Consider the following 27,881-nt stretch of genomic DNA (forward strand, 5'->3'; position numbering starts at 1 on the left):
TGGGAAAACTCTGGGGTGTGTAAAGGTCAAGGAAGACCTTCTGTAGAGCAGAATTCCACCTTGGAAAGAAGGAGAAATATTTTTACATTATAGAGATAAAAATACTATCTGACTATATTCTCAATTGTCTGGGGATTTTCTCTTCTTTTAACAAAATGGATATTGTTTTGCTCTTCCTCTTAGGCAGTTTATTAAACAGGTGTATCTCCCATAGATAAAATAAGCATGAAAGTCTCCAGAATGAAAAGCAGCTTGATGGAAATGACTCATAACTTTATTTTTCCTGTTTATTGCTACCAATTAATGTGGTAGAAGACAGTGTAAATACTTCCATCCCTGATGTTATTTTTAGTTCCATATATCCTCCATATTTAGTCTACGATCGAAGACTAAAATACCAGTATAACACAATCAAATAAAAGCAAAATAGGATTTTAGCACAATAAAAAACCAAACAGGCAATAAAGTGGGGAATGAGCTATATCTGAAGCAGTAAATCAATTCATAAATGTTTTTCAGTATTGAAATTATGGCAATCACAATCAGCCAAAATCTGGCAACCTTCCTAGATATTACTGTAGCGTAGACCAATATAAAATACTAGCACAGAAAAACTTGAGATATTGTCTTGATTGCCCAGCCCAACTAAGGGCATAAACAGTCTCAGAATGGAATATTATTAAACCTCTCCTCTAAAACTATGGATGACAAAAAATTTAGGTCTAGACAATGAGAATGTTTATTTATGTGAGACAGAAGATATGTCGAAAAATTAAGTGAAATATGTATTATAGAGTCCATTATAATAACAAGAACATTACTCCTATATTTCTGTAAGTCCAAGTTCTAAAGTGATTCTCTCAGGACTTGGTATCATCAAGAAAGGGGAAAGAGATTGCAACAATTTAAATCCAAGGCTATGCATTTCTTCCAAGAAGAAATACATCTATCAACAAAAACTGTATTAAGATTCCTTCTGTTAATACTGGCTGAATCCCAAATAAATCTCTGCAGAAAGAGGGCCAGATTACAAAACCAGAGTAGTAATCAATGCACATTGAGAGACGGGTGACATTGCTCTTAAGAATTTGGATTGGGTTACTTCTCTTACAAGTATACACAGAGCACAAAGTTCAGCACCTCAGATCTAAATGCTTTCCCTTTCAGTTCCTTAATGCTCCATATTTTCTTTTTTCCCCTCTGAATTGTCATTCTCTGATATCGGTAATACTAAAGTTATGTTAAAATATATTCATGACATTCTTTCTCATGTCTGCATAGTATTTTTATATGAATTAAAGATATCAGTATGAGTCTGGCTAGCATGTGTCTGAAATGAAGAAGCAAAATAATGTTTGCTTTGCTTAGAAAGAACTGTATACTGATTTGTTGATCTATCTGTTATGCAGATATTGATGAATGTGCCAATGAGAGCCTATGTGGAAGCCATGGTTTCTGTGACAACACTGTTGGGTCATTCCATTGCCTCTGTGATCGGGGCTACACAAATTCCCCTTCAAGCCATGATTGCACTGGTAAGAGTCATTCAGCCTTCATAGATTCACAATGCCTCCTTATCCAGGATTCAGGCACCTTTCCAACTTGTTTATCAAGGTTATGATCTTGAGGAAAATCTTTTAAAATTAACATTGGGTTTTTGTGTGAAAAATAACATTGGGTTTTTGTGTGGTTGGGGTTGTTAATTGTATTTGAAATTCCAACTTCCCAATTCTCAAGTTCTTTGTGAATGAAGCCTTATAATGTAAGGATAGGACTGGAAAAAACCTGAAATGCCCAGACAAATCTTTAAATCTAGCTCATTTTGTAAAGAAATACTAGTTGTGATTGTAGCATAATCTGAGGCATCTCTGTGCTTGCTTGTTTTCTTGCAGATGTTTCATTACCCTAACTAGGTAACATCATCAGTGCTAGTAAGGAGTGCTGTTTGCTGTCTGTTTATATCATGGGTGTCAAACCCGCCGCATCACATGACATGTCGTGACGCATCGTGACTTTTTTCGCATTGCCAGAGCTGGGGTGGGCGCGTGATGCAACCAGCCTGCAGACCGGCAGTTTAACACCCCTGGTTTACATTCTGGTGTCTTGTCTGTCTGGGTGGGTGGGGGAGGTCTTTGGCTGGGCTGTGGCTCTGTGGCAGTTTCTTGATTGGGTATTGCTTACTTGATTGTTGGTCTGAAGGTGACCTTGGAGTTAATCTATGCTGATCTGAGTGCTGATTACTGGTGGAGAAGTACTGGAGTCTTTTCCTCCTTTGGACTCGTTGATTGTCTCTTTTGCATAATCTGAGGCTTTAAAAATTTGTATAAAAGCCAGGCTAAAGAGGCAGTTTCTTGGAGAAAAACAGTGTAGTTCAGAGGAACGCTGGAACCTAGAGCTGGAAGGATGTTGGAGATCATCAAATTTAACCCTTTTTGATCAAGAAATCAACAAGGATTGATTGATTGATAGAAAGTCATGGATCTTCTATTTAAATATGAATCCACCACTTTCTGAAACAGTTTGCTTATTGCCAGATATCTCAGCAAAATTGTTCTTCCTAATGCTTTCTTGAAGTTGCCTCTTTAACATTTTGAACTCATTGGTTTAGGTTCTATTTCTTCAGACATAGAAAACAAAATTGGGCCACTATTTGTTGACAGTCTTTAAATATCTGGCTGTCCTATCATCTCTTCCTGTTCATATATCTAATACACGAGCTATTTTTTCAGCTATTTTATCCCTAGGGATCATATTTCTGTACTAAGAACCTAACCAGTAGAATTATTGGTTGTATCTCCTGAACTACAGCAGAATGGAGAAATTAACTCCTTAGGTGAGAAACAGGGATGATGACTCCAAAAAGCATTGAATTTAGCAGGCATATTGATAAACTTTATTATGACTCTTGCAGATGTAAATGAATGTGAGCTGATGATTGCAGTGTGTGGTTCTGCACTTTGTGAAAATGTAGAAGGAGCCTTCTTGTGCCTGTGTCCAAGTGACCATGAGGAGTATGACACAGAAACTGGGGAATGTCGCCCCCGATCAGGCATAGGTAAGGTTTCAGTGAACAATATCCTGCAAATGGAAATTGAAGATACAATTCTTGCAAGCAGAATCCAAGTTCTTCTTATTGGTCTGGGTCAGGGGTCTGCAACCTTGACAACTTTAAGACTTGTGGACTTCAGCTCCCAGAATTCCTCAGCCAGCATAGCTGAAGTCCACAAGTCTTAAAGTTGTCAAGATTGAAAACCCTGGGTCTGCGTAAAGGAAAGAATTGTGGGCTCCATGATGCTGTCTGACCTAGCTGGTTTTCTTGTAGACATTTCTTTACCAAACTAAGTAACATCATCAGTGTGTAGAAAGCATTGTCTAAAATTTTTAATATTTTCCAACATCTGAGTGCTTGATCTCACTGACCATAACCTGAATATCTATCTATCTATCTATCTATCATCTATCTATCTATCTATCTATCTATCTATCTATCTATCTATCTATCTATCTATCTATCTATCTATCTATCTATCTATCTATCTATCTATCTATCTATCTATCTATCTATCTATCTCCAGTCTATTAAATATAATTCCATGGGGATATTTAACCAATCATCTTTTGGTCCAGAGATAAAAAAAAAGCTGGGAACATATTAAATCCCATTTGTGAAAGCAAGATTTGAAAACAGTTAACAATTAACATATAAATGTATAATGACATAGAGGTTGCATTTGAGTGGTTTTCTTCCTGCTCCAAAATGTAGTCTTCAATTAAATGGTCTTAATATGAGATTTTTGTAACCCCTGATTTGGCATTAGTAATATGATGTCCAGCTCCATGTAATATTTTGGGAAAGTAGAGTTAATTGTACTGTAAAATTGGCTTTGCTGACAATATTGGTTGCAACTCTTTAAAAAAGCATGCTCTGATGAGAGCATTCAAGTACATACAGCCATTAAAGACCATTTTAAAGTAATACAAAACATAGACTCTTTGCAATATGTGTTGTGGGAATCAGCTAACCCTTCCACCATAACCAATCATTTATAATTGGTTACGGATAAAGACTATAATGCAGACAAAGCTGATTTGTGTTATATTTGCATTTGGAAAGACAAACACAATCAAGCTATTTGGAGTTTGTGAAATACGTATACTTTACATTACTAAAATTAATAATGTAATAAAGTCTAGAGGATGCTTTGCTCTAACAGATTGCTTTCATTGGATAATTTCCAGATGTGTGTCTGTTTGTCTAGCAGAATGTTATCAATGTGACTCTGTCACATAAATTATATATTTTAATCTCATCTCAGGGGAACCTGGAAGGCCTGTATCTTTACATCCAGATAGTGCAGAGCGTAAGGAATGCTATTATCACATCAGTGATGTCCCATTGTGTGACAGTGTCTTAGCCAATAACACCACAAAGGAGGAATGCTGTTGCACAGAAGGAGCAGCCTGGGGCAATAATTGTGAAACTTATCTGTGCCCAGTCATTGGCTCAGGTATATTGCATTATTGTTTAAGTCATAAACAAGTGAACAACAAAAAAGGTACTTCCTAAATGCTTGTTTGCTCTAAATCTATGTATAGGTATATGTTTTTTTTCTTCCGTTCATTCGTGTCAGATTCTCAAAGAGTGCCTGGACAAGTCCCTGCAGTTTTCCTGCCAAGGTTCTTTCAGAAGTGATTTGCCATTTCTTCCTTCCTAGAGCTGAGAAAAAAATGACTGGCCCAGGGTCACCCAACTAGCTTTGTGCCCAGGATTAGAATTCACAATTTCCAGTTTCTAGCTTGATGCCTTAACCACTACACCAAACTGGCTCTCATGTGTTTATGTATATGTATGTGTAGACAGCATGTACATGGTTGTATATGCATAAGCATAGCTATAAAGCTGTCCAAGTCAGGCCTGAATATTGAGTGACTAGAGTACATAATCTGCTTTTCCCAGGATCCTCTAGCGCTCTAACCTGACCATTTTCTTTACAAACTTCCCCAAGATGGGAAGATTGGAAACTAAATAAAACTTGTCCAGATTTTTGTTTGTTGGGTTGTGTGTTGAATCAAGTCATGGCCTCTTAAGGAGATGGAAAACAATCATTTCTTTAAAAGCAGAAATCCACCAATTCACCATTGCATAAACCCAACTATAGAAGAAATAATACAGAGATGGCAAAATCTTAATGTCCTTATATAAATCAATGGTGTCACCACTTCTGGAATATTGTGTGCAGTTCTGGACATTGCACCTCAAAAAGGATAACATAGGGCTAGAGAAAGATCAGAAGAGGGCAGCTAAGATAATCAAAGGGCTGTAACAGCTTCCCCTATCAGGAAACATTGCAGCATTTGTTTTTTTTAATCTAGAAAGGTGGTATATGACAGGGTACATGATTGAGGTACACAAAATTATGCATGGTGTGGATAACGTGAACAAGGAGTTCCCTTTCCTAAAATATTACAACCACAGATCATTCAATGAAATTGAATCCTGGAAGAATCAAGGCAAGCAAAAATAATTTTTTTAAATGTGTAACTCAACTTTGGAATTGACTACCACAAGATGTTGTGCTAGTTACCAGCTTGGCTGTCTTCAAAAAAAGGATTAGATCAGTACATGGAAGTCATGAGGATCAATGGTTATTAGCCTTGATAGCAGAATAACTGCTCTGAAGGCCATCTGCTGGGGGATTAATGGGCTTCTTTGTGAAGTTGGTTGGCTATATGAAAACAGACTGATTGACTAGATGGGCCAGGGGTATGACCCAGCTGGGATCTGCTTATGTTCTTCATGTTATCTCCTGGAGACTTTAATCAACCAGGATGGAAAGGGATCTAAGACACAGGAAGCCAACTGCACAGCTCCAGGGATACTGGACAGTTCATAGGGCTAATAGATTCAGACTCTTTCCAGGTAACCTGGTAAGACCATGCCTCAGGCAGTGCCATAGGACCTGTGCAGTCAGATTCAGATTCTGAATGAATCTGAGTGACTGTATCTGATTGATGCCTTCAATAGTCCTGTCAGCACCAGCAAGTGTTCCCTTGGCCCCTCTTTACCAGGAGAATCAAGGTTACCCTAAACAGCACCACTGATCTTAGAGATATCATGATCAAGAGTATCTCAGTTATATGATATAATAACATGCTTCTTTTGTGTTTTCCCTTCTTTTGTGTTTGGTTTAATTATAATTGTTCTTTGTCAATTTTTTTGGCAGTAGAATATATTGATATTTGTCCCAGTGGGAAGGGCTATATTCCCGTAGAAGGAACACTGATTTTTGGACAGACATCTTATACAGGTATTTCAAATTCTAACAAATCGAATAGCCATTTCAAGCTCAAACTGAATGGGAGGGGTGGCTTATGTTTTAGGATAAATATATCATTTATTCATGTGTTAATATCCATAATCAGCTTTATGCATGATATAAGCAATTATTATAACACAATAAACAATTCTCATGTTGAATTATGACTTTGCTACAGCTATAAAAACTTCAGATAAATGCCAGTAAAATCAGGTCATTTCACAGTGATGTAAATCAGTGAGCTTTTCTATATGTACAGTACATATTTCTTTTACTATCCAGAATTGACTTTAATAGACAGAGCTTTGCTGCAAACAGAAAAGTTTCCCACCAGAGATTTTAGTGTGAAAAAAGCATTTTAGAAATCCTTCCCTCCCTCCCTCCCTTCCTTCCTCTTATTGAGTTTTTTTCCCCCATAGATGCCAACGAATGTGAAATGTTTGGCTCTGAGGTCTGTCGTAATGGACATTGTGTGAACACAGTTCCTGGATACACTTGCTTCTGCCATGTTGGATATTTCTATTACTCCAGTCGGTTTGAATGTGTTGGTGAGAATCCTCTTTCTGCTTGTTTGACCTCCTTTGTAAAAGGCACCCTGCGCCATTTGTAGGGAATGATACATTTGCTGAAAAAATGTGGCCCAGGGTGAACAAGAGGCCATCCAAAATATGAACTATTAACTTGATGGGGAAAACATCATTTGAGTGTCCTGTATGTGAGTGGAAATATCAATTTTTACATCTGTTTGAGTGAATTCTCTGCTGTGATCATAGATCTTGATGAGTGTGAAAATGAGATCTGTGCAAATGGCAAATGTCTGAACACAGCTGGTTCTTATCACTGCTTCTGTAACCGTCCCCTGGTTCTGGATGTAATCCACAATCGCTGTGTCAACGTTTCCAACAGTGCAGGTGAGATTCCTCTGGATAGTATATAAAGTGGTCTCTATAAACATAGTTCTGATAGAACCCTGTGAATGTAAGGTTTGTTCTTGAGTTTAAAATGGCAAAATCAAATAGAGATGAGGTTAGAACACATTATAAAACATATGAGAGCCAGTTGTAGTGCTATGGTAATTTACTGTATACAGGAATACCAGTGACAGACAAAGATTACATTTACCATGAATGTTACACTTAGAGAAAACTGACATAAGCTGTTTTATATTGGTATATTACTTGAGTACTGGTTGCTTAAATAAGTAACACATTTTCTAAAAGGTTTTGTAAATAATCAGGTCAGATTATTTTTTTCATATTTGGTAACAATGTTACAAAGCCCAACAATGCTGAAAAGTGATTTATTAATTTAAATAAATTTTAAAGATTGAATTTTCAGCTAGCTGGTTTTGTGTTAAACCCTACAAAACCATAGATTCTTGCAAAGCATATTGAGTTGGCTTTCAATATGAAACTAGCTGCCAGGATACCTTAGGTCTTTTATTAGGGCGCTGTTTTGTTGTGATGCGTCCGGCCCATGGGCCGGCAGTTTGACACCCCTGGTATAGGTGTTACCTTGCTCAATAGTAGTAACTGTGAGAGGGATCTTGGAGTCCTAGTGGACAATCACTTAAATATGAGCCAGCAGTGTGCTACAGCTGCCAAAAAAAGCCAACACAGTGCTAGGCTGCATTAATAGAGGGATGGAATCAAGATCACATGAAGTGTTAATACCACTTTACAATGCCTTGGTAAGGCCACATTTGGAATACTGCATCCAGTTTTGGTCAACACGATGTAAAAAAGATGTTGAGACTCTAGAAAGAGTGCAGAGAAGAGCAACAAAGATGATTAGGGGATTGGAGGCTAAAACTTACAAGGAACAGTTGTTGGAATTGGGTATGTCTAATTTAATAAAGAGAAGGATGAGGGGGGACATGATAGCAGTGTTCCAATATCTCAGGGGTTGCCACAAAGAAGAGGGAGTCAAGCTATTCTCCAAAGCACCTGAAGGCAAGACAAGAAGCAATGGATGGAAACTAACCAAAGAGAGAAGCAACCTAGAACTAAGGAGAAACTTCCTGACAGTTAGAACAATTAATCAGTGCAACAACCTGCCTCCAGAAGTGGTGAATGCTCCTACACTGGAAGTCTTTAAGAAGAGATTGGACAGCCATTTGTCTGAAATGGTATAGGGTTTCCTGCCTGAACAGGGGATTGAACTAGATGACCTCCAAGATCCCTTCCAATTTTATTATTATTATTAACTCACTGCTATATCTGAATTGGAAGCAATACACTTCTAAATAACAGCTGCAGGAGGACCAGGTGGAAAAAGGATATATTTCCATTTTCTGTCTGTATGCTAAGATGGGTCTTGGACTGATTCAGCAAGGCTATTCCTGAGTTCTTATATTGCAAAAAGGATCCTAAAAGTATTTCATTACTTTGTAAGATATGCTTGAACAGAGTCTTGACAATTGTCTTCCAAGGATGTTTTAATTTATTTTTCTATCCTGAGCCTCAAGACCTAAATGGCCCTGCTACATCTATGATTCTATACAACATAGAGACTGATTTATTCCTTTTCTATAATCTTTTATTTATTTATTGTTCAATAACAGATAATCTGGATGAATCTGACAGTGAATTAGAAATTTGTTGGCAGAAGGTCTCAACAAGCTATGTTTGTAGTGAACCACTACTCGGACGACAAACAACATATTCGGAGTGCTGTTGCCATTATGGAGAGGCTTGGAGTCGGGACTGTGCACTCTGCCCTCCAAGGTCTTCTGGTGAGGATACACCATCTGCTTCAACAGTTAGACTTTATAGTTTAATTTAGACTATTAATTGATCTGATTTCATACAGTTTTGGTCAAGATATATAAAAAAGGTGTTGAGACTCTGGAAAGAGTACAAAAAAGAGCAACAAAGATAATTAGGGGACTGGAGGCTAAAACATCTGAAGAACAGTTGCAGGAATTGGGTATGTCTAGTCTAGTGAAAAGAAGGGCTAAGGGTGACATGATAGCAGTGCTCCAATATTTGAGGGGCTATCGTGGGAGGCAAGCTATTTTCCAAAGCACCAGAAGGCAAGATAAGAACCAATAGATGGATACTAATCAAGGAGAGAAGCAATCTAGAACTAAAGAGAAATTTCCTAATGATGAGGACAATAAACCAGTGAAATGGCATGTCTTCAGAAGTTATGGGTGCTCCATCACTGGAGGTTTTTAAGAAGAGACTAGACAGCCATTTGTCTGAAATGGTGTAGAGTTTCCTGCTCAAGCAGGGGGTTGGACTATAGATGACCTCCAAGGTTCTTTCCAACTCTGTTATTCTGTTACATGTCTTATGACCATATCAAAAAAGTAAAACATAAAATGCAGGAAATAATCAAGGGTAAAATGGATAAAAGAAAATACAGTAATAAAATACACGTGATAAATAGAAAGAATCAACATTCAGATAAATACATCACCTTTACATGATACACTGATTTGTTTGATATCATGAGCTCTTAGCAATTGCCTTAACTATAAAAGTAGCAGTTCTACTCACAATGTGTACATTAGAGCCCAGAAAGAAATAGAACAGACTGTGATTCAGTTCCCAGTGGACGGTTCTTTCAAATAGGGATGTTAAGTATCTAAGAGAGGCATATACGTGTCAAATAGAACATGAACATTATCTTTGATGGATGGGGCATTACATACATATATCACCTTATGATATGGCAGGAGGTGGAAATGCCCATACTTGGCTGTGGTATCCAACAACTCAAATCTTGCTCTAGAATAGACCCTTCTTGAGAATTGTGTCAAACTCATTAACAGATATTTTTCAAACTGAAAAATAATTTTGTTCTTAACCAATTTAAATGTCTACTTTTGTCAATAACGCCATATCCGTTTGGGCACTATATCTGGGACTCTCTGTTTAAAAATTACCCTTGCCTGGGAGGCAGTTGAGAGTAAATACTGGAATGCAAACCATGTTGTGACATAACTGTGAACATATCCAGTTAGGTCTTATAAAAATTGCTGTCTAGACATATGAACAACTGGATTCATGGTTCTTACTGAATTTTATTGCCAGTGACCCCCCCCAATAAATTACCAACAATGAATCTTCCTTACTATAATATTTTTTGTTTCAATTCAATTATTTTCAATTCTTGGATACTGCTTGGAGAAGTCTCAGTTTTCTTGGCAAGATTTATCAGAAGTGGGTTGCCATTGCCTGCTTCCTAAGATTGAGAGAAAGTGACTAGTCCAAGGCCACCTAACTGGCTTCATGCCCAAGGCAGAGACTAGAACTAGAAACTCCTAGTTTCTAGCCTAATACCTTAACTGTTACACCAAAATGGCTCCCACTAGTATGTATATTAAATTTACCTAGTGCTATTTGTAGTACGGCAAATAGATGGGGAAGAAATGGAGGTAGTGACAGATTTTATTTTCTTGGGCTCCAAGATCACTGCAGATGGGGACTGTAGCCAAGAAATTAAAAGACGCTTGTTCCTGGGGAGGAAAGCCATGGCAAATCTAGACAGCACACTAAAAAGCAGAGACATCACCCTGCCAACAAAAGTGCGTATAGTCAAGGCTATGGACTTCCCAGTTGCAATGTATGGCTGTGAAAGCTGGACCATAAGAAAGGCTGAGCACCAAAAAATTGAGGCCTTTCAACTATGGTGCTGGAGAAGACTCCTGCAAGTCCCTTGGACTGCAAGGTGATCAAACCGGTCAGTCCTAGAGGAGATCAACCCTGACTACTCTTTAGAAGGCCAGATCCTGAAGTTGGAACTCAAATACTTTGGCCAGCTAATGAGAAGGAAGGACTCAATGGAGAAGAGCCTAATGCTGGGAAAGATTGAGGGCAAGAGAAGAATGGGATGACAGAGAATGAGGTAGCTGGATGGAGTCATTGAAGCAGTAGGTGTGAGCTTAAATGGACTCCAGAAGATGGTAGAGGCCAGGAAGGCCTGGAGGAACGTTGTCCATGGGGTCGCGATGGGTTGGACATGACTTTGCAACTAACAGTAACAACAACAACTTGTAGTACTTGCAATACTTTTAACATTCATGGTATAAATCCACATGAAGAGTGGATTTATACCATGAAAAAGTGCAGAGAAGAGCAACAAAGATTAGGGGACTGGAGGCTAAAACATATAAAGAATGGTTGCTGGAATTGGATATGTAGAGTTTAATGAAAAGAAGGACTAGGGGTGACATGATAGCAGTGTTCCAATATCTCAGGAATTGCCACAAAGAAGGGCGAGTCAATCTATTCCCAAAAGCACCTGAAGGCAGGACAAGAAATAATGGATGGAAACTAATCAAGGAGAGAAGCAACCTAGAACTAAGGAGAAATTTATTGACAGAACAATTAATCAATGGAACAACTTGCCTCCAGAAGTTGTGAATGCTCCAACTCTGGAAGTGTTTCAGAAGAGATTGGACAACCATTTGTCTGAAATTGTATAGGGCTTCCTGCCTGAACAGGTGGTTGGATATAACAGGGCTTTTCAACTGGTGGTAAGTGTACTACTGGTGGTACTTTGGTACCTGGAAGGTGGTATGACCATCCTAGGGAAGTATAGAGGGGGAGGGGAATGAAGGCTACAAGCTGATTGGTGCTTCTGCAGGGCTGTCAAGGCTCAGCAGAAGCCCCAGGATCTGCGCCGGCCTCCAGGTGATTGGCGCTTCTGGAAGCAGTGCATAGCTGGAGGTGCACCAAAGAGAAAAAGAGGAGGGGTGGGGGAGAGGAGAGGATATAAAAGGAGGAGGTTTGGGCAGGAAAGGGAGGAGGGGAAAAAGACAATGGGGGGGAAGAGAAGGGGATGGAGAAAGAGAGATGGGCAAGTGCAGCCTTGAGGAGAGGAATCAGCTGGAGGTGCACCAAAGACAAAAGGAGGGGGGAGGAAAGGATATAAAAGGAGGAGGATTTGATGGGAGAGGAAAAAAAGACATCAGGGAAAGGGAAGGGGATGGAGAAGAAGGTGGAAGGAGAGCCCAGCAGGCATGGAGGAAAAAGAGGGAGGGAGGGAGGGAGGAAGGAAGGAAGGAAGGGCCGACCAGCCAGCTGATCACCAAAGTAGGGGTGCACATTAATAAATATGGATAAAATCATCATACATTTGTCAGTGCAAAGAGAAAGCGATTCAGCAAAGGAACCGCCATAGAAGAAATTAAAACTGGTACTTTCTCCCTTTTTTATATGCTTTGTAACATTTTATTAGGTTATAGAATAAAATACAAAAATACAAAAGCAAATAGTAGGACACAATGGGGAGGAAAAAGGGGGGGGAAGTGAGGATAAGAAGGGAAAATGAAAAAAAAAAAAAGGCATTGACTTCCGACTTCCAGGGTTGAAGTAGAATGAAGTGTTAAATTCGAACCTCAGCTTTTTATTTTTCCATAATAGTATAAACTAACCATTTCTATAACAACAAATGAAACTAATCAGTAAAATCCAAAATCCCTCCCCCCATTTTTTTTAGTCATCAAGTTTTTGACACCTTGCTAAGCACTGGTGATACTTGAATATTGTCATGCCCTAAAAGTGGTACAATCTGTGAAATGGTTGAAAAGCCCTGGACTAGAAGACCTCCAAGGTCCCTTCCAACTGTTATTCTGTTATCTGTTATTTGAAGACACAGGCACATTCTCAATTACAATAAACTAGAAATTTAGAGAAATTCATAAAGAGTATACTCAATTTACATTATCCGATCTTTCCTCTTTCCACCACTGGAGAAGGTTAAACTTTTAAAATATTAAAACCAACCACAACATTAAAAGTTAATGTTTTCCTTCCTCACTGATCTAACAAAAATCTAATGCAGTGTTTTTTGTTTCTATTCCTTGGCTCATTGAGTAACAAGCCAAAAGTTGTTTAGGACTGGATTTGCTCAGTTAAACAAACCAATCACCCCACTCACCTCTCCAAGTTTTTACATTAAAGCATTCATTATTAGTCATTATGAAAGGGGTTTTTTTTGTTTGCTCTATATGAAATAGAATATAAGATAATATAAGATATGAGAGAAAGCTGTTCATTTTGGCTGGGTTTAGATAGTCCAAAACACAAGGAGTAACCCAAGAGTAACCCAAGATAAGGAAAGCTGCTTAGGAATCTTCTCATATTTAGTGCAAACTGGCTTTCCCTAGAGAATTTTTTACTTCAATCTGTCCAAACAATTTCTCACTCCTGAAATCCTACGAATACTAATTTTATTTATTGTTTCCAGGGATTCTTGAGTCAGATGATTTTCAGATTAGTTTACAGCAATTAAAACAAAAGCTAACAGAACAAACATACACTCAATGTATGGTCCTTAATGGAACTACATCGGCACGGAGGGAAGTATGCAGGGGGTTCCTCAAGGTTCTGTCGTGGGCCCGGTGCTCTTCAAAATCTTCATAAATGACTTAGATGAGGGCATTGAAGGGCCTATCCAACCAATGCATTCAGTAGCAACAAAAGTAAGGTCCAACACTTAGGCATGAAAAATCAAACGCACAAGTAGAGGATAGGCAGCAGCTGGCTCGACAGTAGTGCCTATGAGAGGGAGCTAGGTGTCCTGCTTAAATATGAGTTAGTAATGTGCTGCAGCTGCCAGAGAAGCCAATGCAGTTCTGAACTGCATCAACAAAGGGTTTGTATCAAGATCAAGGGAAGTGATAGTACCACTCTGTACTGCCCTGTTGAGGCCTCCTTTGGAATACAGCTTTGGTCACCACAATACAAAAAAAAAATGCTGAGACTCTAGAAAGAGTGCAGAGAAGAGCAACAAAGATGATAAGGGGTCTAAACTCTAAGTCCTATGAAAATGACTAAGAATGAAAATACATTTAGCTTGAGGGGTCCTTGGTGTTTTCTGAGCTTGGTTGTTTTCTTGCAGAAGCTTCATTATCCAAACTAGATAATATCATCAGGACTGGTACTGATGATATGATCTAGTTTGGGTAGTAAAACATCTGCAAGAAAACAAACAACCTTAGAGCATCAAGGATTCCTCATTTCAGCTCTGAGCTACAAATATTCTCCTTTATTGGTACCATCATCAGTGCTAATTGGGGGTGGGGTTTGCTCTCAATTTATATTCTAGAGGCTTACCCTGAGCTACAAACATTCTCTTTTATTTAGCTTAATGAAGAGAAGATTGAAAGGAGACAAGATAGCAGTCTTCCAACACTTGAAGGGCTGCAGAAAAGAGGATGGGAAGAGAGTGTCTATTCATTCTCCATAGCACCTGAGAGTAGAAGAAATGAGTCGAAGTTTATTAGAGGAAGATCCAGCCTGGAAATGAGGATAACTATTAAGTAGCTTTCTTCCCAAAGTTGTGGATGCTTAATCACAGGAGGTTTTCAAGAAAAGATTGGACAACTATTTGTCTGAGATAGTATGAGGACAACTTCAAGGGCCCTTCCAAACCTATGATTCTTTGAAAAGCAATACTTAGTTGGATTGATGATAGATATACAGTAGATGGATAGATGGTAGATAAAAGGTAGGAAATCAGATATTATATACACATTTAATATACATGTTATACATTTTATAAATGTATTTATACAATAATCATGGATATAATCAGATTGCTCCTTGGGATAAAGCATTCCATTGCCAGGATGCTATCATAAGCTAATCTTCACTCTCAGCCCTAGTTGACTCTGCTACATCTCTAAATATACATAATTTATAACAACAATTGCAATATTCATGTATTGCATGAAAAGTATTCCTTTATTAACTTTTTCTTTGCTCTCTCTTTTTAGATGATTTTTATCAGCTGTGCAGTATAAGGGAGGCTGGACTCCAAGAAAGGCCCAGCTATGAGTATGGGTCAAATCAGGGCAGTCAACAATATGAGCTTTACGTCCCAGATCTGGAGCCTTATTTGAATCGCTTGGATGAGGATGGAGCAGCTGATACCAACAGAGAAGAAAGCAATGCATTTGAGGATAGTGCAACACCACAAAGACAACAGATCCTCCCAGATCAGACACAGCCTGGCTACATGCCTGAGCATGTTGGTAAATGTCAGGGAAAAATAAATAATAGCTCAGTTATGCTTAGGTATATACTATCAGTATAAAGGTAAAGGTAAAGGTTCCCCCGCACATGCATGCATTTCGATCTTCAATCCCATTTCCTGCTTTTTGAAAAACAGGTCCAGAGATTGGCCAAAAATGCAACACAAAATCTTGGTTTCAGCCAAGTACACAAGTTAGAGTCTTCCGATATCCAAAGAGAAGTTCTTTAATGGCTAATTCCAGAGACCCAGTTATGCTAATTCAAAGGAAGAGATTATTTATATCACTTGCTGGATCATATAGTTGGAAGCCTCTCTGATTTTTTCTTGTAATCCTTTTCATATGCAAGTATTCTTAATTGGATTAATGAAAGAGTAGGTGCCATCTGAAAAAGGAGGGCCAATGGAAAGAAAATTTCCTTTTTGGTTTGGTTGTTCACAGATTCAAGGCAAAGGTCCATGCGTACCCTTAATGCAAATACATATGCATATACAGTACATATACACATACATTTGAAAGAACCTTTTGGCATGTTTCCTTTACAAGATTATCCTGTTCTACATTGTTTTTTAATACCTATTTCTTACTCTCTCACCTTTCAGAGCGGTACAGCAGCTTTGAAGGGCTACAAGTAGAAGAGTGTGGAATTCTTAATGATTGTGAAAATGGACGCTGTGTGCGTGTGGAAGAAGGCTACACTTGTGATTGCTTTGATGGCTTCCAGTTAGATTTGAAGCTCATGGCCTGTGTTGGTAAGTAGTTCCATGAAAGAAACCATGGTAGATCTTGCCAAAAACAGTACAGCAAAGACCCCCCCCAAACCCTTACTAACGAGGGCTGTGCATCCTTTTAAAATGTTGTTAACCTTAATTTTAGTTGTTGAAGAGATTTTTAACAGGTTGATTGCCACTGTTACTATACTAAAGACAAACAAACCACATTATCAGTGTGTATATAAGTCAGACCACAGAGGGAGGTCTAACCAGGATTACAATTGGGCATTAGTGATCATGAATCAGAAATGAAAGAGCTGTGTGCATTTGCAGACAGAACTGACTCATGGAAGATTTGAGTGCTTTAGTACTGAACGTTTCCTAAAGCATAGCCTATCAATAGCTTTTATACAAATTATCTATAAACACCACTGCCTGAACATGTAAACCCATCAGTCCTAAGGACATATTTTCATAGAGCTCTAGAACTAACCGTATTATGGCTGTTTATGTAGTACAGGATGTTGTTTATTGAGCATTTATAATTGCTATTACCTCTTTTCTAGCCACTTGAGACTTCAGATAAAAATGCTTCTCTACATGGTTAGTCAGCTCAGCACAAAATGATTGGTGGCTGTAAAATCCAGGTGAATTTATCAGTTCCATCAAACCTCAAGGGTGATCTGGAGAGTTCATGCTCTTACCAAATTACTGAAGGCATAATTCAAAGTTTAGAAGTTTTATTCACTCCATCCTTATAGCAAAGGTTTTTATGCAATACAAGGTTAATCCAGAAAGCAAGTACCTCAGTATTGTACAATGATTATTTGAATTCTGCTCACTTTAGTTAGCTTTTGAATCACCTTCAGTTTAAATGAGATATAACAAACAGTTATGGTGTATTTCACAAGCCTACTGTTGTTTAAAATCTTTCTTGGTGTTTGCAGGCAGCAACTTTATGTATTTTTAGATCCTAATCATAATGACCTATAATCCCTCTTCTTTAAGATAAAGAGTTTATTACTTTACTTTTAGAATGTATATCATTTTCTTGACTGTACAGGCTCTTTCTGCTAAATAGGAACCTGGATTATTGAATTCCAAGTCCTGCCCTGGAAGCACAACACAGCCTTTCCTACCAGGAATCTATATCTCAGTAGAAAGTGGCATGTGTAGAGGATGATGAATGGCGCCAGAGCTTAGTGTAGTTGCTTTTATATTTACCCAGCACTTTTTCAATTTAGGTATGAGCTTATAAACTAAAAGGAATGTGAGAAAGGTCCTGTGCTGTTGGATCTGAAAAGTGTTCTCCCCCCCCTTTCCTCATTAGATATCAATGAATGTGAAGCAACAAACGCCTCCATGATTCTTTGTAAAGGTAATGCCTGTGAAAACACAGAGGGCTCCTATCGCTGCACTTGCTCACCTGACAGTGCTTTAGTGGAGTCTCACTGCATTCCAGAGACTGCACAAAATCCAGAGGCAGCGTAACTGCAAAAGAAGAGTTGAAGTGGAGGCAACATTTTCAGCCATTTGCTTCAAGAACTGGAAATCTGTGCAGGCGGAAAAGTGTTTCAGAGAACCCAGCAGCTTTAAAACATTTTATTTCCCAGAAAGCAAAGACTCAACATATGGATCTCTTCAATTACCATTATTTCAGCCAGTGTAAACACTCAGGGCCCAATCTTCGTATACTGTACGTGCATTTGAAAAACTATCATGCCATTTTTATCAAGAGATTTTTGGCCTTGTTACTGATTTGCATTGTATAAACCACCCTCTTTCCTGTTCATCTTTTCTCTGTTTAGATCATAGGTGAACAAATTTGTGCCCCCTGAATTAATCTCACAAGGCTTTACCCCTTTATTGTACCAATTTCTCGCTTATCCCATGCCATCTTACATTTCTTTACCATTCATAGAATGCTGCTTCCTAAATTTACTTATAATCCTTACTCTAGTCTTTTCAGAACTAGTCTGAGCTTTGTGTACTAAATGGGCATGTCCGCCTCACAGCTACTAATGCATTATGTCCTCTTTTTAGCATGGCTGAAAGAAATTCGCATTCCACAGATAACAGACATTTTGGCTTCCAATTGAATTCAGCCAAGAATCCCTGAATTAATCTCACAAGGCTTTACCCCTTTATTGTACCAATTTCTCGCTTATCCCATGCCATCTTACATTTCTTTACCATTCATAGAATGCTGCTTCCTAAATTTACTTATAATCCTTACTCTAGTCTTTTCAGAACTAGTCTGAGCTTTGTGTACTAAATGGGCATGTCCGCCTCACAGCTACTAATGCATTATGTCCTCTTTTTAGCACGGCTGAAAGAAATTCGCATTCCACAGATAACAGACATTTTGGCTTCCAATTGAATTCAGCCAAGAATCCATATAACCTTCCCTTAAAGTTATCCTTATTAACAAATCAAAAGACACAGTACTTACATCCAAGCCCAGCACACCTTTTGCCCTCCAGAGTTAGAGCAACTATTTATAGTCTGATTGTGGCTTGGACTTCATTGGCCTTTTGGGGCTTTCTGTTCACCACAAGCCACAGACATCCAACTGCACCTTCTGTGATTGCTGGAATGTTACTTTGGGAAGTGGGAAAAGTTATAGCTCTTTAGCTTTAAAAAGTAATGCAGAGCTTTCCATTGGAAAAAAAATACATATTCAATAAATGTTTTTTTTTAATTGTGTCTAATGGTTTATAGACTGTGGTTGGTCATATATGTTTCTACATTCTCTTTCTGAGCTTAGAATTGGAAACTCTTGGGAAGAACCAGACAGGTTGCAGATCTTGTTCATTCAGCAAGTAGAAGAGATAGTTTGGGGAAAAATGCTTTTACGGATTGAGCAAATGAAAGCATATGACAGTATAGCTTTCAGTCCCAGCAGTATCCACCACCACACCACTATTCACATATGTAAGATACTCTTTAGAGCAGACATGTCAAACACAAGGCCCGGGGGCTGGATCTGGCCCGTGAAGTGGTTTCATGTGGCCCGCGAAGCCATCCTGGAAACAGTGAGGGAACGGCCCCCACTGCCTTGGCCCTGGCCCAGAGCCCCTCCTTCTGCCAGAGACCCTCAGATCTGTCCCACTCCTGCCCAGGCCCCCATAGGCACTCTTGATGCAAACAATGTAGAGCTGGCCATGCCCACCCAGCAGGCCATATGCACTCTAGCCACGCCCACCCAGTAGGCCACGCCCACCCTGGCCATACCCACCCGGCCCCCTGAGGGCAACCTCAATGCTGATGCGGCCCTCAGTGAAGTTGAGTTTGACACCCCTGCTTTAGAGTATTAGAAGACTATACTTAGCTAACTGTGGCTGGTACCAAAAAACTAAGCAGGGCTGGTCTTGGATGGAAGATCAATCTAATTTTCCAGGGCTGTAGGCTTGACTGAAAAACTGAATGAATGTCTCAGGAAAAGGCAATACAAACCATTTCTATATTGTTGCCAAAAGAACCACACAGATATGTTCGTGTAATTACTGGATGTCAAAATCAACTCGAAGGAATCTTTTTACCATAAGCAAGTATTTCATTATCATCAAAAAGAGAAAGTTTAATTATGCTGATTTATTAGAAAGAGTTACAAAAGCTGACTGTGTTTAGGAATTCACCCCATAGCAACTTTAAATGACTTATAAAATGATTAATATAAATTATTTCTTCATAGAGATCAAGTGCCATTTGGTTTGGCATCTGAGAGTATAATATCTTCAAAATTAGTTACAAAAGGTGGCTATTCTGTCTCATTTTGGCTCCAGATGGCAACTTCAGTTCTAAAAAATAATTTAGGTCATGATATAAAGAGGAAGGGGGAAAGCAGATGGAAATTTGCAGCCAGCATCTGACCACAAGAAGCACTGAAAAGAGAGAAACACAGTGATCAATTTTGCTGGGCCAGGTTTTTTTTTAAAGAAATAATTTTTGTGGTAGATATTCTATATCAACCAATATAAATCTTCCAGATAGATTTTCTTTCAATTATGAAAACATTGCCCTGAGCAACAGCAAGATATCCACCAACCCACTGTTTATTTTAGCTATCCATTTTCTTCTTCATCTAGACTATGTCTCCGAGAACAATTATTGCACAGATACCATAGGATAAACAGGAACTGCCTGGTGTAGCAAAATATTTTCCTTGTCTTTATCAAATCCCTCCTTCCATCCTCTGTAACTCTTGAGGGCTAAATGGCTTTTTTAACCAGTGATTTGAACCGGAATCTTCCAGCAGAATAATAATTGTTCTTGGTCATCATATAACTCCCACTTGACAATAAGTTTAATCTAGAAAAAAGAAAGGAAAGTAATGAAAACAACTGATCTTCAGACATTAAGATTTGGGGTTATTGGAGGAAAAATTTACAAAATGCCATATGTGAAATTAACTTGAACTTGAAATGGGTTTCATATCTTATATGTTTGAATGTGGGGATCATACTCATAACTCCCTCGCCAACATGGCAAATTTCTTTCTCTGAATAAATTTATGTCCTTGAATATTTGTTAGAACTGTTACATTTTGCATCCCTTGCTACAAGGGATAAAACTGGGATTGTTATTTTGTGAGGTCTGAAGTCACAATTGCACATACATAATATAACAAGCTAAATGACTACAGAGACCGTATCATTTCAGACTGCAGAGGGTAGATATAGCTGAACATGTCACAGAAACTATTCCTTGTTCTAAATGAAATTTCCTCCCAATATGCTGATATTCTAAATGTGGGAAGGTTTCATGGAAAGAAGCATTGTATGAAATCATCTTCCACTATCTGTATAATTTAGAAATTGTACTTTCACAAAGTTAGACAAATAAGTGAATTAATGGTCTTTCCCTGGAGAATGGAACCCTCTCTCTGTAGAATTAAACATTCCCATTGCAAAAACCCATTGCAAAAACATCCAAATTAGGACCGAGTGGTCAATTATGAGCATCCTATTTCATAAATGAGATGAAGAACCATGAAAAGTAGCTCCGAGTACAGAAATCAGTCTGCTAAGATACTCACAGATGGGTACTCGCTCTTTACTGGCAGCTTGTTCAAGTAGCTGTAAGTTTGACCATTATGGATAGGGCACTTGATCCCACTCTTGCATCCATCAGGCTCTTCAAGTGGGAAAGGAACATCTACAAACATCATTTCCCCATACACCTTTGCTTTGCTGCCTTGGCTTTCAATTTCTGTGGAAGAAAAATGAGGTTAATCTTAACAATAGGACAAGGAATGGAGACTACAATACTGCATTTCACAATAAGGATGTGTTCTCAATATTCCATGTCGAGACTGCATCCTTTCCTATCCATTAATCCAACTGCTTTATAATTTATAATACTACAAAGTTTCACTGATGACAGATTTTCTGCTTTACTTCCCTTTTCTGAGCTTCCTACAGAGAAAACACTTCCAAAAAATAAAACCCACTGCATATAAAACTGTAGTTGCTATCATTTTGTATTGTGCACATACTAGAAAAACTACAGCCGTTTGCAATTTTCCCGAGTTACACAACAACCCAAAGAAACATTGACAATCATGTTCTATATATGATTGTCATGGATTTTTGTCTATGAACTCCATTCAAACTACACATAGCTGATTGCTAATAATGATTTTCAGTGAAATTGTTTCATATAAAATTGCTCTTATATAACTATTCTAAATGAATGCACTTATATGTAGGACATTTGGAATAATGAAAACCATCCATCTTTGAATGCTGAAAACATTCTGAAAAAGCTTTGTTTGGGAAATTAATCTTGTACTTCAAAATGAATAGGTCATACTTACTACTGGAAAATGTAACATTGACACTGTAAGATGCTCCTTTCTGTAGACGGCAAGGTAGTGTAGGACAAGGAGTAATATTAACCACCAAAATACTTCCATCTTTGGAACCTGTGCAGAAAGAATGGAACCACATAATTTTGAAGCAACACTTACATTAGTATAATTGGTCAAATTCCACAATAACAGACATGGCCTTGCAAATATTTACATATTTATATATAGTGTCATCTATGATTGACATGCTTATTATTTAAAAAGATAGGAAGAATCATAAGCAGTGCAGAAACAAGAATCAGAAGGCAATCGATAAAAATGATTCAGAATTGTACCCAGTAACTTTAGGAAATCCGTCTAGTTATTTGAGAATGAATCATGACCAGCAAGAGGTAAAGATTAATGAGAATGCATTTTCACCCATGTTCATGTCATATTATTAATGCGGAATAGATTACTCCAAATAAAAAGCACCAACAATCCACATGCCTTGCAAGGGCATTGCCACCCAAATCAGTTTATTTTTTTAAAAAATGTTTTTAAATAAAGTTCATTGTTAAAATTATACTATTGTAGTAGCTGTCTTCTTGTTATAGAATAACACAAATAAGTATAGCAATTTGAAACTCACACAAACACATCCGTGAGTAAGATAAAAAAAGATAAATACAGGATAGTCTTCGACAACTGGGACCAGAATTTCTATTGCTAAGCAAAGTGGTTGTTAAGTGTGCTCACCCAATTTTGCGACCTTTTTTGCTACGCGTGTTAAGTGCATCCAGCTTCGTCCTTTTGACTTTGCTTGCTGGAAGCCGGCTGAGGTTGCAAATGATGATCATGTGACCCCAGGATGCGGCTGCAACCATCATAAATACCTGCCAGTTGCCAAGTACCCAAATCTTGATCACATGGATATGGGGGGAATGCTGTGACAGGCATAAATGCGTGGACTGGTTGTAAGGCATTTTCAGTGCTGTTGTAACCTTGAATGGTCATTAAATGAATGTTGTAAGTTAAGGGCTATCTACGCTATATGATTTTTACGTACAGTATTTACAGATTAGTGATATGAAATCGGGATATTAATCTTCAGGTTTCTTGGACAGTTTCTTAAATATTATCTTGCTTCGTGCAGACAATGTTTTCCTGTTTTCATCACGTTTCTGTTTAAAAAACTCAAGTAATACAAGCATGTTGAAATATGCCAAAATTGCACTTCAAAACAAGCAAGACCTATTGGGAGGGCATTTAGGAGTTTTAAGAGATGCAATGTGGAAATTAAGGTCCATGGATACTTAAGGCACTAAGTTTGCTCCTTTAAAAAAAAATTCAATCTTGGGGCCATTCGGCATTTCGAGACATGCTGGTGACTTACCATAGCCCATCTATGTATCCATTTGTCTAGACTGGCAATGGTAAGTATCAAGCATTATTTAAGATAAGTACTAATCTTGGAAGAAAGATATAACCACAAATCCCCAAATGGCGTATTGCTCTTTGGCATTAATTTATCCCCAACTGCTAGCCCCCCTCTCCAAATCAATAATGGTGTACTGGCAAATAGCTTCTTCCACTAAAAGGAACTGTTACTGTCAAAATAGTTTGGCCACTGTATGTTAAGGACACCCCTAACAAATATTCATAAGTGTAGAGTTCACATTTCTCCTGTAAAGTTAATGACAACTATAAGAAAAAAGAGGGACATTTTTAGGGTAAAGTGCTTGATCCCAATGATCTAACCACTGGAAACCATGCCTACTGCTTTATCTATATATCCCTCTACATAGCGTCAGGTCAGGTTCTCTTTTTTAGGTTATAATGGTACAAAATGCTGCTTTTTGTATGCATAATTTGTTCAATACCATCATGGTGCTTTTTAGCACAAACAATAAAGGAAGGAAGAGAATCGAGATTAACTCACTGTAACTGTTAGCAAATGAATCCTCATCACTTTACTGTGTCCTAAATATACTAGCATACCCATAGCAAATGGAATGTATGAACCAGCTGTTTCTATCCTGCAGAATATGATTTTTACCCTCACATGACTGATGCATCACTAATGCATCAGTGCCTGTTTTTGTTATCTGCCTCAGCTATGCATACAGCTGAAACAGGAAATTGCTGGGTTTGTATTTGAATTGTCAGATAATTTTAGAATATCCCTATTCAGGAACAGAATAACAGAATTCCTATTCAGAAAATGTCATATCTAGGACTTTGAAGAGCTACTCATATGTGAGCTCAGTGAGGTCACGATGAACAAAGTATACTCTTGAGGGTGTTGTGGAGTCGTGGAGCTCACTTGGTGAGTTTGAGCCACCAAGCCAAACCACTTCAGAAGATTCTTGTAGTTTCTAGAAGAAATCTCATATAAACCATTTGAATTGTCAGATGAAAGATAAGTGTTGATTTTTTTAAAGTGGGATCAGGATCAGATGTAATCCTGAAGTTTATTTTTATGCAAAAATATCCTATTTACTTTCATTTATACAAGTTATAGGCTGCTTGATTCCCAATTACTCTAGGTGGTTTACAATTAAGGAAAAAAATATGAAACAAAGAATCCTTCCTTCTGCCCACAGCCTAGGTCTAGGATGACAGAAGTCTTTAATAGCTTTCTGCACGTCATCTGGATGGAAGCTGTATGGACCTCTGGGGGATATTATTTCAGAGAACCATAAAAAAGACTTAGTTCTAGACCTCACAAGATGATGTAGCTTAAGTAATGGGGCCCAGAGGTACACCCGCTCTGCCTGATCACACTAGGATGGCAGAAACAACTGCAGATAGGCAATCCATTAAACAATCTGGCACTGTACTATTAAGGGCATTATACGTAGTAACGGGAATTTTGAATTGCACCTAGAACACCAACAGGTAAGCAGTGCAGCTCACAAAGCAGTGGGGTCACACAGACATACAGTAACAAGACACGGCAATGTTGCCCATTCACTGCATTCTGAACTACTTGTGCTTTCTGAGTAGTCTTCAAGGACAGCCCATTCCAATAATCCATTCATGAGGCGATATGAGGCTCCCCCAGTTCAGAACAGAACATTATCTTTTGTTCATTGAGGTTTACATCCTATTGGTGTTTATAAGACAATTCACCAATGAAATTGTACACAAATCTATTCAGAATTAAAGTACTAAATGTACTTGAATAAACTGAGACCCAGCTTGTTCTAGTGGTTAAGGCATCAGACTAGAAAGCAGGAGATTGTGAGTTCACATTCTCTCCTAACCATGAAAGCCAGCTGGGTGACTTTGGGCCAATTGCTCTCTCCCAGCAAAACTCACCTCAATACAGATGATTAAAAATTGGAGGACAAAGGTGGGATGGATGTTTGTCACCTTGAGTTATTTGTAAAAATAAAGGCAGGATACAAACAAATAAAATCTTATAATTACAGCCAACTGGATAAAATAGCTTTGTCTTTAAGAAGTAGCTTTTAGCAGGATTTCATCAGCTTCTTTCCCGTCCTTCCGCACCAATCCCCTTCAGTTTTTGAGAATCCCCTCAGTGTTCAGAAACAGTTTAGAGTACGGGTGTCAAACTCGCAACGTCACGTGACGTATCACGACTTTTTTCCCATTGCCGGCAATGGGGTGGGTGCGGTTTTGGTGTGACGCATCTGGCCGGCGGGCTGGCAGTTTGACACCCCGGAGGGGACTTAAGTAATGGGAAAAAATCAGAAGGAAAAACTCCCACTAACCCATTCAAAATTCATTCACAGCTTGATGCATGGGCTACTCAGATTTATCAGGCTGAGAACTGTATTTTGAATATGAGTGACCCAGAAGATCAGTATTCTCAAAAGTAGACAAAGTTAGAAGATAAAATGAGATGGCAAATGGCCAATTACATTGAAATGACTATACTTCCAGTCTCAAAGAAAAGCCTGCAACTGTATTAGCAATCCGAGCAGAAATGCAAATCTGCTTTGCACATCAGATTTTCCTGCATGTATCTCTATGCAAGACATTGGCTGTAGCAGAAATCAGACCTGGGTTATCTGGAATTATAATTAAGAAACAGCAATTATTCATTCGGCCAGAGACAAGAATTTACAAAAAAATAAATAAATAGAAAAATAGGTTAAGAATCAGAAATTTGCTGTTCTATATGAAATATCTCCATTTTCTTCTTATACATGTCTGTCAAAACATCACTACTCGACAAAATCTCATGTTGTGTGCTAGTTCCTTGGCTCTACTCAGTGAGGGCTCACAATTTCAGATGCAACTCCTGTAATAAGAGCTGAAAAGAAAGTTCAAGGCATAGAAACTACCTATTTATAATCCTGTTTTACAATCAAAGAGCATTTTTTCCTGATACATTTAAGTTACATTCTAGTATAACTTCAGATACATTCATGTTGGCTAGAAAATTTCAAGTCATGTCAAAGTCAAACATGTTTGAGCAACCATTATCATTAAGCCTGAGCAACAGGTGAATAAAGATTAAAAACTCCATATTTTTAGAAGTTAAAGGATATATAAAATAATAGTTTCTAGCTCTTCACTAGTGATTTATAAATAAATAAAAATACTATCCATGATCTTTCCTGCATTAGATGGATTCTATCAAACTGGATTTTTCCTGCTTTCGCTCCAAGTTGGTAATTCCTGGAAGAGAAAACCTAAAACCTGGGAGAAGCAGGCTTAAGGGAAAAAAGGGGGAAGAAAAGTTACCATTCATTCATATTGCACTGTACACTTTTCCTCCTTTCATTTTACGCCATATCTAACTGTACCAGTGCCCCCCTTGCTGCATCACAGGCTGTTCTGAGAAGAGAATGAACTGGCTTACACATAGCATGTGCTAAATCATCACTTGTGTTCATGACCCACAGAGCAAAAAGGCAGCCTCTAGTCATATGCGCCAAGGCAGTCCATATGATTTAATGGGTCATGCGGTGCCAAAAAGCTGGATTAACAAAAGCTAGAATAACCATAGTAACAGTTTAGGGCCAGTATGTTTTCATATCCAGTGTGAATCTAAGATGACCAACCCATGGCATCCTTGTCACAGTCTATTCTTTCTGCTTCCATTACTCTTCAACCATGACATTTACCTCTATTTATGATGTAGCAGACAAAACTGAGAGGCCACCTAAAACAGTTTGCAAACACCAAAGCTGAACCCTAACTGTTAGGTACAATAAAACTGGCACTTCCTGACTACAAGAAGTCTCCAACAGGTAGCTCTAAGTTGGAGCAAACTGACTTGTGAAAGTGGTTTTAGGGGAATGATGGAAAGAAGCTGGACTCCCTCATGAACTTGCCTGCTACAATAGAATGAACCCCAAAGCAATCATTTGATTACAGATTCCCAGCTTCCTTCGAGCAGAGTCGCTTCGGGAGCTGGTCTCTTTACTGCTTTCTGGGCTGCCAAAACCCGAAAAACGTGACGGTGGGCGCTTGCTTTGCCTCTTAGGCACAAGGCGTCTCCCTCACGCTTTCATAGCCGCCTACAGAGATCATCCACCAAAGTTCTCTGTCCGAGGGAAACCACTGCAAGCATCACAATACTATGTGATCCCTAAGAGCAGGAGGAGGAGTTGGCAACTCTCGGGTAGAGCCGAAAGTTAAAGGGTCCAAAACAGTCACAATGCAAAAGAATTACTCACCGCAGTCCAGGAACTTAACGGGTTCGGCCAACACCCCGGAGCCGACGGCCAGAAGCAAAAGCAGGGTAACAGCCAACATTTCTCCTCCTTTCATCCGCTGTGGCGCAGACCCGAAAAACAAGGAACTGCTCCTGAGCCAGTGCCGAGCGGGCGGGATAATATGCACCAGCGACCGGGTCATGTGAGAAGAAGCCCAGCCCAAGCCCGCCCCTTCACAATCACCTGACGGGAATCCGCCTATCTTCCCCACTAGTCTGCTTTAGACCTTGGCAGGCTGGTGACTGATTAGGGCTGAAGAATCGCGGTCAGCGCGGCGTCCTGGTGACCCTAACCTTGTTGGGTCAAATGTGGGATTTCCGCGTGCAAAGTGTTTGTGCATTTCTCATTGAACTTTCGTGTGTGTGTGTGTGTGTG

General features: G+C 38.7%; 2 protein-coding genes across 4 annotated transcripts in view; one reads left to right on the plus strand and one right to left on the minus strand.

Moving 5' to 3' along the window:
* Positions 1-17,535, plus strand: part of LTBP2 (latent transforming growth factor beta binding protein 2) — a gene marked incomplete at its 5' end in the record, with an annotated part of 133,281 nt that extends 115,746 nt beyond the window's left edge. Inside the window, 10 exons of the mRNA XM_081323993.1 lie at positions 1,410-1,535; positions 2,912-3,055; positions 4,317-4,508; positions 6,225-6,308; positions 6,737-6,865; positions 7,091-7,228; positions 8,881-9,051; positions 15,049-15,306; positions 15,909-16,058; positions 17,350-17,535. Of these exons, the coding sequence (XP_081180119.1) occupies positions 1,410-1,535; positions 2,912-3,055; positions 4,317-4,508; positions 6,225-6,308; positions 6,737-6,865; positions 7,091-7,228; positions 8,881-9,051; positions 15,049-15,306; positions 15,909-16,058; positions 17,350-17,510 (1,553 nt within the window). The 3' untranslated portion in view covers positions 17,511-17,535. The remainder of the gene's footprint in view (positions 1-1,409; positions 1,536-2,911; positions 3,056-4,316; positions 4,509-6,224; positions 6,309-6,736; positions 6,866-7,090; positions 7,229-8,880; positions 9,052-15,048; positions 15,307-15,908; positions 16,059-17,349) is intronic.
* NPC2 (NPC intracellular cholesterol transporter 2) lies at positions 17,461-27,638 on the minus strand. Of its 3 annotated transcripts, XM_081314013.1 has the most exons (6): positions 27,468-27,571; positions 25,135-25,850; positions 22,570-22,814; positions 21,838-21,945; positions 21,058-21,230; positions 19,595-20,330 (listed from the first exon to the last, which is right to left on the minus strand). In XM_081314013.1, the coding sequence occupies exons 3-6, from the start codon at positions 22,607-22,609 to the stop codon at positions 20,244-20,246; spliced, it is 408 nt and encodes a 135-aa protein (XP_081170139.1). In that variant the 5' UTR covers positions 22,610-22,814; positions 25,135-25,850; positions 27,468-27,571; the 3' UTR covers positions 19,595-20,243. The 3 variants fall into 3 exon arrangements, 2 of the variants coding, with proteins under 2 accessions (XP_081170139.1, XP_081170138.1); XR_014024640.1 differs by lacking the exons at positions 22,570-22,814; positions 25,135-25,850 and adding an exon at positions 17,461-17,572 and having other exon boundaries at positions 20,142-20,330; positions 27,468-27,638; XM_081314012.1 differs by lacking the exons at positions 22,570-22,814; positions 25,135-25,850 and having other exon boundaries at positions 27,468-27,638.
* Positions 27,639-27,881: the final 243 nt, after the last annotated feature.

The sequence above is a fragment of the Vipera berus genome, assembly GCF_964194415.1.
Source record: "Vipera berus genome assembly, chromosome: 1".
In the NCBI taxonomy this organism is placed as follows: Eukaryota; Metazoa; Chordata; class Lepidosauria; order Squamata; family Viperidae; genus Vipera; species Vipera berus.